Source organism: Eulemur rufifrons, chromosome 2 (genome assembly GCF_041146395.1).
Source record: "Eulemur rufifrons isolate Redbay chromosome 2, OSU_ERuf_1, whole genome shotgun sequence".
In the NCBI taxonomy this organism is placed as follows: domain Eukaryota; kingdom Metazoa; phylum Chordata; class Mammalia; order Primates; family Lemuridae; genus Eulemur; species Eulemur rufifrons.
Window position 1 is genome coordinate 49,015,078 of NC_090984.1, and position 12,949 is coordinate 49,028,026.

General features: G+C 36.1%; 1 protein-coding gene across 2 annotated transcripts in view; it reads left to right on the forward strand.

Annotated features, from left to right (window-relative positions):
- ZNF106 (zinc finger protein 106) overlaps positions 1 to 12,949 on the forward strand; it is a 64,984-nt gene that overhangs the window by 16,607 nt on the left and 35,428 nt on the right. For both annotated transcript variants that reach the window (XM_069484431.1, XM_069484421.1), the window contains exons 2-4: positions 2,796 to 2,881; positions 6,563 to 6,624; positions 11,793 to 11,993. In XM_069484431.1, the coding sequence (XP_069340532.1) occupies positions 2,801 to 2,881; positions 6,563 to 6,624; positions 11,793 to 11,993 (344 nt within the window). In that variant the 5' untranslated portion in view covers positions 2,796 to 2,800. The remainder of the gene's footprint in view (positions 1 to 2,795; positions 2,882 to 6,562; positions 6,625 to 11,792; positions 11,994 to 12,949) is intronic.

The following is a 12,949-nucleotide window of genomic DNA, read 5'->3' on the forward strand; positions in this document are numbered from 1 at the left end:
CCTGTTTTGCTTTGATGGTTAATAACTTGAAGCAGAATTTAAAATATTCCTGGACATATTTTCGTCACCAGTTTCCCCAGCCCTTAGAATAGTACTTGATGAATGAAACTAGCAAAATAATGCATGTAAGTAGTGAAGTTGAAGTAAATGTTAAGCTATAAGGGAATTAAAAGAATAAGTATGCTATAATACTTAGCAATAGAGTGATTTATGTTAGAGATTTAGGAGATTGTTAGTAATATTGAAAATATCAATAATACTATATCCATAAAGGTATATTTTTGTTAACTAATTGACATTTAGCTTTCGAGAGTATCCAAATTGTTAACCTATAATCTTATTTTGATGTGTTAAACTTTATTATTAAATAATTTAGGCATTTAGTAGTGTTATGAAATGGATTGCAATAGCAAGAAAACCAGGAGTGGAGAATCTTAGGGCCTTTTTTAATTGTCCTTCTGCCCTGTTGTCTACAAGTTAAAGATTAAACTAGGGTAGCTTATCACCTCATTATGTCACAGGTTTAAAATCTAAGGAATGAACCCCAGGTGAGGAAACAGATACAACTATCAGAGCCTGATGTTATTGTGTAGAGGGAAAAACTCTTGCTTGGGAAATGAATTTAAAATTTCATGTAGTGCATCTCTAGGAGAGACTGAAGAGGAAAGTGTGCTAGTGCTAGAGGATTGTAAAATAGAAAACGTCTGAGTCGTACTCCAAACCCCAGTGTTCACCCAGCTGTCTCTCACATTTACTTGGGTTTTTCACCCAGCTGATAATTCCATTTGGAATAATTCAATAAACGCTTATGGATTGCTTATGATATGCCAGACACTGTTCTAAATGCTAGAACTATACTACTGAGCAGAATATACAAAGTCCCTGTTCTCATGGAACTTAAATTTTAATTGGGAGAAGATGGAGCATAACAAATATATACTATGACAGGTAGTAAAAGGTGTTTGTTTTAGATATTTTTATCACTGGCTTCATAACAAACTATTCCAAAATTTACTCACTTAAAACAACTATTTTATGGTTTCTCACAATTCTGTGGGGTTTAAAGGGATTATCTGGATGGTTCATCTATTGGTCTCACTTGGGGTCTCTCATTGGTGGCTTGACCTGGAACCCCCAAGATGACTCACTCATATGGCTGTCAGTTGGTCCTGGTGGTGGTTTGGGTGCTCGACTGGGGCCTCCTTTCTTTTCCATTTGGCTTTTCCCTGTGGCTTTGGCTTCTCACAGCATGGTGGCGGAGTTCCATGAGGGAGTGTAGTAAATGGGCAGAGGCAGAAGGTGCAGATTTTGAAAGTCCAGCCTCGGAAATTATACAGCTTCATTTCTACCACATTTTATTGATCAAAATATTAAATAGTTCTGGTGAGGGGAAATGGACTCCACCTTTTGATGGGTAGTGGCAAGATCCTACTGCCAAAGAGCACATGGGGTAGGAGATATTGTTGAGGCCTTCTATGGAAACTCCTAATAGGGGACTAGAGGAAGTGGGTGGGGGATGTGTGTCAGAAGGTATAGTAGTAACATAGCTGGTTAGGCAAGGCCTCCCCAATGAGGCAACATTTGAGATACTGATGGAAATGAGAGAGTGAGCCAAGAGAACCCTAAGAACATCTTAGGGAAAGATATTCTAGGCAGAGAGCACAGGAAATATAGAAGCCCTAAAGCGGGAGAATCCGTGGTGTGATCAAGGAATTGCAAGGAGGGCAATGTGACTGGAATGTAATAATAGAGGGAGAGAGCTAGGGCACGAAGTTGGAGAGGAAGTGAGAAACAGATTTTGTAGCCATAGCAAGGACTTTGGGTTTTCTGTGAGTGAGATGGGAAGCCACTGGAAAATTCTGAGCAGAGGAATTACCTACAGGTTGAGTATCCTTTATGCGCAATGCTTGGGACCAGAAGTGTTGTGGATTTCAAATTTTTTCAGATTTTGGAATATTTGCATTACACTTATTGACTAAAACATCTCAAATTCAAAAATCAAAAGTTCAAAATGAGTATTTTTTTTGAATGTCATGTTGTTGATCAGAAAGTTTCAGATTACTCTAGGAGGCTGAGGCAGGAGGATCACTTGAGCTCAGGAGTTCGAGACCAGCCTGAGCAAGAGTGAGACCCAGTCTCTACAAAAAATAGAAAAATTAGCCAGGCGTGGTGGTGTGTGCCTGTAGTCCCAGCTACTCAGGAGGCTGAGGCAGGAGGATCACTTGAACCCAGGAGTTTGAGTTTTCAGTGAGCTATGATGAGGCCATTGCACTCTAGCCTGGATCACAGAACGAGACCCTTTCTCAAAAAAAAAAAAGAAAAGAAAAGAAAACAGTTTCAGATTTTGGAACACTTCAGATTTTCAGATTTAGGATGTGCAAACTGTCTAACTTAAATTTTGAAAGAATCCTCTTCTGAGAATCTTTGGCTACTGTTTGTAGAGTAGACTGTAAGGGCAAGAGTAAGAGCAGGGAGTCAAGTCAGTAGTATAATGCCATATGAGAGATTACAGGGTCTGGTAGGTGTTGAGAAGTGGTTGGAATTTGGATACATTTCAAGGTAGGACTGACAGAATTTGCTTATGAGGGTGGATATGGGGTGAGAAAGAGGGATCAAGGGTGACTTTCAAAGTTTTTGCCCTAGGCACCTGGAAAATTGGAATTTATCGAGATGGGAAGACTGAGGGAAGAGCAGGGTGGAGGTGAGGAAGGTATAAGACTTACAATTTTGTCTAGGTTAAGATGAATCTAAAAAGATATTTAAAAAGGTTACTAAATGTTACTTCCTCATTGCAGGTGTGATGTTGAGTGCTTCAGATCTGGTCACTATGGTACGAGAACGAAAATGCATATTGTGCCACATTGTGTACGGCTCAAAAAAGGTAATAATGGAAGAGACAATCTGAGGCTTTATGACTAATTTTTAAAGAGACATATGTTATTAATAGATGGGTAAAAGCATTTAACATTGTCTTATTTATGCTGCTTTCCTAAACAATGGTCTCATTCCACCGGTTTCTTTCGTATTGCAGCCTTATAAAAGCCTGCTGGCTTTATGTATTATTTAATATTAAACGTCTATCCAGAATTTGAGGGTACTCAAAAGTAGATGATACAGAGAAATTTAGGTAGTAACCAGTTAGAGAGAAAATACCTTCAAATTCAGAGGTTACTTGAGGTTATACTGTCTTCTGAAGTTTTAGAGTCCCATACTTTCTGATCAGCTAAAAGATACAGCATTTATTATGTGTGTCTGCATTCTGTTCATGCCTATGCTTGGCAGCCCATCAGAGATGATATTATCAATATTCTAAATGTCCACAAGGTGGGGTTGTTGCTCAAAGAAAAACAGACCTTTTTATGAACTGAGTTCACCTATTCCTTAGGGAAATTGGCCATAATTTGTCTCACTTTTTGCCTTCTCTTGCCTTTATCATTTGCTTGCATGGTAGTCTGGTATCTTAAATGCTGAAGAATTTATTCTATATGCTTGTAAGATGTTTTTTATTGTCATTGGCAATTCAGAGAACCAGGAAATCATGGGCTAGGTTAGCCAGGGAAGTCTGAGTGGAAGTAGTGAACTTTGAAAGATGTCTGGGAATAAGACAGTTTAAGAGAAATGAGGAAGAGATATTTTAAGTAGAAGAACAACATGTATAGAGACACAGAGGTGTGTTCAAAGAGTTGGTAGGAAGGCTCATCTGGTTGAACAGTTTTGTTTTGGGAATAGCAGGACTATAATTTATAGTTTAAGTGAAGACAGTTGATAATGTTGAATGCAGGATTGAGGGGTCGATTATGATCCATCCAGTAGGCTGGGGTGGAGAATTGTTTTTTCTTATTTAGGATTTCTGTTAGTGATGGAAAAAATCAGTTGAGATTTTAAAATCATGTTTAATAATGTACCTGCTACCTTTTACAGTAAAAGAACTGTAAAGTAAAAGAACAGCTCATCTAGTTTTAAAAGTTTAGATGAGGGTTTATGTAAATTGTCAGTAAGTCGGAATTCCTTACGACTACTTTCAGGTTGGAGGGAGATAGGGTTAAGGTGTGCGATGGATAGCCCGATGCTCAGAGATGTGATAGCAGATTTTCGTGGAGTAGCAGCCCTATCTTGTGACATCATAATTTTGCCATGTTAAATCTTTTGGCATGTCTTCTACACTGGTTTAAAAAATGTTTTCATTTCTTCACACTTTTTTCCACAATCATGATGAAGTTAAATCAAGGACTGCAGTTATGCACTCCTGCCTTAGGGAAAGCCAATTATAGTAGATTTTTAAGCAATGGAATGGTCTGCTTTCAGTAAGCAATATGGTTTAAGAAAATAACAGAATGGGTTAGTTGGAAGGGATAACTCTGATACTTATTTTTAGATAGACTCTGAACGATTTATGTTGAAGCAGTGCTTTCCTCTAGTTTCCCAAACTAGTGTGACCCTGGTCTTTCTGAATACACTGTAGAGGAGAAGAGGTTCTAAGGTGAATTGAGTATGGCAAAAAGCTGCATACTACATCCCTGAGTATCCTGATGCTCATTGACTTATAAAAGACTGAGAAACCTTGGAATTAAGAAATACGTATTTCTTTGTATTATTCAATGTTTTCTAAATTTGTTCGATCATGAAATCTGCCCCCCCACTTGAAAACCATATAGAAGCCTGGTATCTGAGAAGGTACGCATTTGGGGCTTTTACCTTAATCCTATGCTTGTGGATCTTTTCTAATTATTTTGAAAGCTCAGTTGTCTCACTATTTGCATTCATTCCTTAAAGCAGGGTGGGGAAGGATTTTGCACATAAACTTAGAAAAAGATTAGTGAGGTGTTTTAGAAAATCAAAAATCATATTTAAACTGATTTTGAATAATATTTTTATAGTAAATAGAATTTAGAATTGGTATTTATATCAGAGAGAATAATCCATTTCAGCAAGTACTGTTTTGGTCAGGAATGGTTTCGTTGCAAGGAACAGAACCCACTTAAATTTAGCTCAAGAAAGGGGGATTTGGCATATGGATAAGAATCTAAATGAAGGGAAGATTGCCCAACAGGAAGCATAGGGACTTGAGAAGGTGTTGTATATTCATGGATTGTTTCATTCTTATTCTGTCACTAACTTGACTCAGTTTTCAGCTCTCAAAGAGTGTTAGTTCTAATTAGTGGCCAGTTTTAGGTAGAAGGGATCACGTGTGAGGCTACTCTCTCCATATGAAGTATTAGTGTGCAGAGGAAGGAAATGATGGTCATTTTCAGTAAAGTTGCCATGTAAAGAAAGTGTTTTGAATCACAACACTCTTTATCACACGATAGTAGATAAGTTAAAGTCATAATGGGTTGTTGTTCTGTACTGTTTTGATAAATGTACTGTATATAATGAACAATCTCAATGTGCTAGATGCTTACAGTGTGACATAATGTCTGAAACATTGACTTTGATGTCAGATCTGCTTGGGTTTGAGTCACACTTTGACTACTTGATTATGGCTCTGAGAGGGCAAGACTGAATATTCTCACACTTACCCTTTCAGTGCCTAGTTCTGTACTTGGTAAATATTTGGAGAGTGAATGAGTTAACTTCTCTGCATCCTTGTGTCCTTATGAAGTTAATATGATAATACTCCCTCAGCAGTATTTTGAGGTTCAAGTGGGAAAATGTTTGAGGCACTTAACATGGAGCACGGTAAATAGCACTAGTCAGCAGTTATAGTAGCCCTTTATTATTATGTATATAAATAGCCATTTTCTAATTATGGCATGCTGCCTATATATATATTTTGGAGTGACAAAGGGATGGACATTTACAGCTTGTTTGAGTTGTGTGCGTGTACGTGTACACGTGCACACATACATGCATGTTTTTAAGTGGCAGCTTTTCCATATATTTTCTTCCCACTAAAGGTGGGATGAACCTAGTAAATGTTCAAACTTTTCATTAGAACCAAACAAATCAATTGGGGAAGTGGGCAGTGAGGATAAAGGAATGATCTGCTATGTTCAAAGTATTTTTTAAAATTTTCTGATCTGCCACAGAGGGGCTTTGTTATTTGTAACTCCTATATTCATTCAACAAATGCTTTTTGACGACTATATGCCAGGCCCTGGCCAAGATACAGGTAAAAGTTGTAGCTTACTCTTGAGAAACTCTCAGTTGAGTAGGGAAAGAGAGAGTATGGATAAAAGTAGCCAAATAGTTGAAAAGTTAAGAGATTTGAGAGTTTTTTAAAAAATAAACTTCAGTAAATTCTTTATAATGGGATAGAATTTAACCTACTTAGTTTATACTTAAATCTTTTGCCTCCTAAAGACAATACCTTCTAACATTTTTGGAAAGCCACTTAAATATGTCTTCCTAAGAATACCTTTTATTTAAAAATGAAATATATTAAAAACACAGCCAAAGAATTATTGAATAAGGAACTGATGTTAGTATTGAACTGAGAAGAGTAACCACAAAAAACATTTGACACAAAGTGTTTCCACTCCAATTGTTGATTGAATAGGAACAGAGGAACTTTTTTGAAGGTATTCCCCCTTAGTTTAATCTGCTTTCTTTAATTTTGAAGGAGATGGACGAACACATGCGGAGCATGTTGCATCACAGGGAACTTGAAAACCTGAAGGGCAGGTATGGGAACGGCTCTCTTCCATAAATTTGTGGATGTGGGGGGATCTGAGTGCTAATGGTGCCTGTTAGCTTATTTTGTGTAATCCATCATAAATGAATGTTGTCTTACCACACCGTAGAACAATCTCTTAGAATTAATAACAAGTACAGTAGATTTGGGCATTCAAAACGGATAAACCCTGATATCTTTGTGCATCTCAAATATGTAGAATGCACAGTAGCTCTAGCAAGTAGATTACAACAAAGGTGAGTTGGGATGAGCTAGCTCTCATTGGTAAGCGTTCTCATTCCTACACACCAGCCTTGCAACTGGGACATTTCATATTTTTGCTTCAGCAGTGTTACAAATTATTGCATGCCATAAACCTTTAGTGTTGTTGGAATTGTCTGAGAAATCCAAAGTCTGCTAAATAGCACTAAATCTCATTGGTGTAAACAAAATCAAAGTACAAACCTTAAACGTATATAAGAATGCTATTCTGTGATTTAAAGCTTGAGTTGTTTAAGGGAAGAAAATCTAATAAGTAAGTACCTTTAAAAAATGAAATGTAGCATACGTGTTTATTCCATGTCTTTTTGTCCATCTGTGTTAACTTTTTTGGTGTTTTTGACTTTTGCAAATTTGAAGTTTAGAGACTGAATAGATGGAAAAACATTGAGAACCTGAGAAATATGAATTATATCTTACTCCATGAATAATATTACAAGTTTTGATCAAGGCTTCAACCTAGGTCATTTGAAATTATTTGTATTTTAAGTACTACAGTTTTAGATTGTGTGGGCAAATTAATGCGTTATTAAACTTTCAGCATCTCTTTAGCCCATTAGTGGAATTTTTCCATGCCCCTAGTGCCTTTACTGTGGAAACGTTAGGTCTTAGGAGCAATATAAGAGAGACTTTCATTCAGATTTAATGTGGGGAGTCCTTATCATAATACCTTGAATATATATGGTATCTGACTTGTTGCCATTGAAAACCTATGAAATCCAGTCAACTTTTGATTATCTATATGGATTATTTTAGTTATTTAAAAACCCATTTCAGCAGACTTGCTTCTGGCATTCACCTGATTATTGGCTACTTACCTGCCAACTGCCCCATATGTACTATATTATAAAATCAGACAAAAGCAAATGAGGTCAGTAGACCTAGTCAGTAGGAGAGAAGCCCATTGCATTCCAAGATTAATGCCTTATTAATTCAGAGATCACTAATCAGCCATTTAAAACATTTAAAAAAGTTTGATTACATACAATTCAGTGCTGAATCATAAGAAGTAAAAGAAAATAAAAGTCTTCTCCCTCAACCTCTCCTAAATCCTACTCTCCTCTTAGGGGAGAATCAACAGTTTGTCGTATATCCTACCCAGACCTCTTTCTATATATTTACATATATTTATATACGTACACATTTTGTTTTGTCTTATTAACATAACTGAACCACATTGCTATATATGTATTGTTCTGTAACTTGTTTCTTCCCCATTCCCAACTTATTTTATCTGCCACATTCAATTATTTGGAACATAGTTTCTTTCTAGGAAGAAAACATAAAAAGCTACTCTGACCTGCCAATATAAATGTCAGCTTTAGCACCCAAAATCATTTTATGTAGAGGAGAGCACTTTAGCACTTACTTACTCAGATACTTAGTGCTAACAAGTTTTATATGGTTTCCTGGCCTGTAACAATTATAAGAGAGAAGGCAGGCAGGTAGCAAGAAAAAACAGCTTACAAAACTATTAAAACCCATAAAAATTGCAAAAATCATTTACTGACTTGGAGCATTTACTGTAAGGACAGTCATGACCAGTTTGTACCATAGGTACAAGTAGTCATCAGTCATTATTCCTTTTCCCTGTTATTATTGTTTATGATTATTTCCTCTGGGTTTCATGTTTAATTACTGGCTTTCTGGTGTTAAGACTTTCTGTTTCTCTTTATGGTTGTTATCTACAATTTTTGGTTGTCTCCAATTTGGTTGAGAACTATAAAATGCGTATTTTTTAAGGTTTTGTATGAGAAGTAAGTAAGTGGTCCTATTTGGTTCACAGCTGTGGACATGTGGAACATTTCCCCGTTTTTTCCTAATATACTTGTTCAGATGTGTGGGCTGTGAGTAGTATCTCCACATAGAGGGTATTAAAAAGGCACAAACCTTTATTTATCGAGCAGCTGTTGTCGTGTAGTTAGAGCAAGCTTAATAAAGAAAAGCTTATGGAGAGAATATCTTAAGACTCTGTCGTTCACACGTGAGAGGAAATTTGTGTGGTAACAGGATGAAGCTAATTTAGGCCTGCCTTTAAACGCCCTGAGGAAAATTATTACCTTTATTAGCCAAGAAGCAATGCAGTAATTATTTTATGTATTTATGCAAAGTGGTAAGCATTTTAACAGGTAATTGATAAAGAATTGGAAAGTAGCATTGCTAAAATATTAGTTAACTTGCTGTTAACTTGTAAAACCGTGGTTTCCTAAACACCACATGTGGAAGCATGAATGCCTGTTGTGTGTAAAACAGGTGATACGGTTATCTCCAGGGACATGTGAATTTTCAGAAGATGTGATTTTTACTACCCTGATCTTTATCTCTATATAAATGTGGATTTTCTCTTTTCAAAGTTTCTTGGAAAGTTTCTCTCTCTCTTTTTTAAACTAGATTTCATTTGTAAGAAAAACATTAGGGATTTCTGGTTTTTTTTGAAAAATCATTTTTAGTATTAACTTTTATGGTGCATTTATTGCCTGTGCTCTTCTGGCCAGAGTCTTTGATTGTGTTTCTCTGTCAAATAACTGGAACTATGGTAATATTCTTTCTCACAAGGAAAGCAAAATGTTTTTTAAAAATTTGTGTTTGAATGTCTGTTAAGTATCCAACATATGCTTGTGCTTTGGGGTTACAGATGTGCGGGTTTATGATTATGGATGTTTATTTTTAACAGTTAAATTCTGCCTACTTTATGCCACATTCTTTAATATTTTTAAAAAGTCAGTGTGGCTTTCTAGGTGTGTCTTTAAAGAGAGAGGGTTTTTGATTATTTAAACATGAGAAAAATTCTCTGCATGAAATAGGGGTAAAATCAGGCCTTTTATTTAAAAAATACCCTGTACTAAAAGTTTCCAATTAAATGATGGTCCCTGGTTCTGCAATATATAATTAAGCATTCTATACTTTTTAGGTAGAAAAGTAGACTAAAATATTTTCCATAGTTTTAGAGAATTTTTAGACACAAAGATTTTCTGACTGGAAAATTCAGTTGATTTGAATATTTATAGTGTAAATTAGGTATTCTGGGTTTGTTTTAGATTGTTCTGATGCTGCCCATTATGGGTAGATTTATATGATACATTAACTTCTTTCTGTGTTGCTATGAGAAACAGCTTGTTTTCTGAAACAAGTTAACATTCATTTGGAATGAGCTACAATCAGTTTAATCGCTTGAGAGAAGCATGTGTCTATCCTTGGTAAACTGGAGAAACTTGAGGATTATTCTTCTTTAAGTATATAAATTTAGTAAGGACAGTTGAAAACTATCAGTGAAAATAATGTATTTTAGGACGTGTGGAATTAGAAGGAAATTGAATATTGATATTCTGCATAATCAGGTATTAATATTTTTAGGGAACCTCGTCAGAGCTCATCAAAATAAATCTTAAAAATGTCAGCATTTGAGGTTACAAAGTCAAAAAAAGGTGAAAACTTGTAATTTTCTCAGTTATTCTGAAGCATTCTCCATGATTCTCAGAAAGTAAGAAACTTGTTTTTGTAAACTTACTGGGCATTGAGTTTTATACTTTATCACCCTAGACAACAGTGACCATATACCTAGCATAGTTCCTGGAATTTAGTAATTATTCAATAAGGTTTCTTTCTTTTTCTTTTCTTTTCTTTTTTTTTTTTTTTTTTGAATAAATGTTCAGGTGGTCCATAACAGAAACCATTTTCTAGTCAATGAAGTGCTCAGTTTTGAGAGACTCTTCTAGTTAATTGATATAAATTCTGCCCGTGTCTTGTTAGGTATATGTGTGGGGAAGATGAAGCTGAGATGCACGCACACGTGCTTTTATGTTTTTGTCTGTCTGGCCCTAGACAGCATGTCTTTTTGTGTTGGTTTTTTATAGATTGGCATAGGAAGTGCAAAAATATAACTAGTGTAAACCCAAGACACATGATACAGAGTTAAGCCAATTTGGATTATTGAATGGATACTGCTGTCTTGTAGCCTTGGTGTTCAGATGTTTTTCATAAATGACCGCATAGACAGCTCACCTAATCAAAGAATTTTAGGAAGCTAAAAAGCAGTTACGTTATAGACCTGGTACGGCTCTGGACATTGATTGAAGACTTTGGCTTCTTAAGACTGGAAAAGTATGAGATTTACTATTAAATGTGTACAGTAAAAGAAAATAAAAACAAATCTGCCAGTTTAACTAAAAACCTGGTTTTGCTTCTCTCTGAACTGCAGCATTTTCTGAAACTTGAGAAAAAACATTTGCTTAGCACAGCTGTTAACTTCCTACAAACGAAATGCTTTCCATTCCCTTTAAAATAAGTCCTTCTTAAGCAGAATGTAGATCACATGTATCATCCAGACCAAAAAAGTTTGCCTGGACTGCTCCTATCATTTGCACCGGGTCCGGAATCTTCACATTCCAGGCAGAGCTCCAGCTGTTCCGGTTTAGTTACGCAGTTGGGATTGGGTGCACCGCCTACCCTTTTCTCCACCCCTTAACTTTCACTGGAAGAAAGCTGTAGACCGGAGATTAAATGTAAGCGCTGTCACCAGGCTTTCTGAGTGCAGCTGGCACCATGGGTGTGCTCCGGAGCAACTTCTGTTTGCTCTGAGCCCCCTGCCCTGCCTCCCCTTTCACCATGTTTCCTCTGGCAAGATTTTAAGTCCAGCAATTCAAGAAGATTTCTCCTCCTCAACGACATTAATCTGAAGTGTATTGCCTCTTGATTGCTGGAAAAGAATCTTAAATTCATTTCAAAAGTAACTTATGAACAAATTTATTAAAAGTGATGAAAGGAGCATTAAAATTGATTAACACTACTTTTTCACTGTGCCAAAGTGTGCAGTGTCTTTCAGAGGAAACTGTAACAGATCTGGTGAGTGTGCCATGCCAGTGGGGAGAATTGAATGTCCCTCATCTCCCTCTTTTCCTAGGGACAGTAGTCATGAGTGCCGAGTGTGCGGGGTCACAGAAGTGGGTCTTTCCGCATATGCAAAGCACATTTCTGGCCAGTTGCACAAAGATAACGTTGATGCCCAGGAAAGAGAAGATGATGGAAAGGGAGAGGAAGAGGAAGAAGATTATTTTGACAAGGAACTCGTTCAGTTAATAAAACAAAGGAAAGAACAAAGTCGGTAAGTAAGGATTTTGATTTTTAAAAAAAATCTATCTGTAACAGAACATAGTACAGAATACATTTTACATTTTGTATTTTCAACCTGTAGCACTTATTAGTTATAAAGTTTAGCTTGAGGTTGCTGTCTTATGCATAAAAGGGCAATGGAATGCTTCCTTGAACTATTGTACTATCTGCTTTAAGAAATCAAACTCAGGATTGTCCCTACATAAACTAGCGACAGCTACGTATCTGAAATTTTGCCATGTTGGAAACTATGTTTAGAACTGTTTTTATTGGTAAAGGTATTAGAATATAAGCTTCATTGAATAAATTATGTAATATTTCTTATTGCTAAAAATAACAGCCCTTAGGAAAAAATTTTTTTGCCAGATGTGAATTAACATGGTGTTTCTCCAAATTTGATTTATCTCTTTGTCTTTGTATCCCCAGTGACTATTACAGTGCTTGGTTCTCTCTATGTGTTTCTGTAAATATTTATTAAATAAATTTATATTTTAAATTTGACAGTGTCAGGATCATTTGAGCAATATAAGTTTTCTAGCTTGCATAACTTATACCTACATTTATACATTGAGGTATAGTTAGGTGTTTGTGTTTTTTACCTTACTGATTGTGGTCTAGAGAGTTCAAATTTTTTTTTTTTAAATAAATTTTTTCTATTTTTTAGTAAAGATGGGTTCTTGCTCTTGCTCAGGCTGGTTTCAAGCCCCTGACCTCAAGCAGTCCTCCCGCCTCGGCCTCCCAGAGTGCTAGGATTATAGGAGGGAGCCACCATGCCTGGCCAATTATAAATTTTTTTTAAAGAGTTTAGTAAGATAAAAATTTTCAGATATGACTGAAAGAGAGAGAACCACTTACGAGGTGGGATAATTTTTCAAGTCCTAGGACATGATGAAAGACATGTCAAATTCTAAAATAAAAACTTAAAGATCCTTCTTGAATACTAGTGGT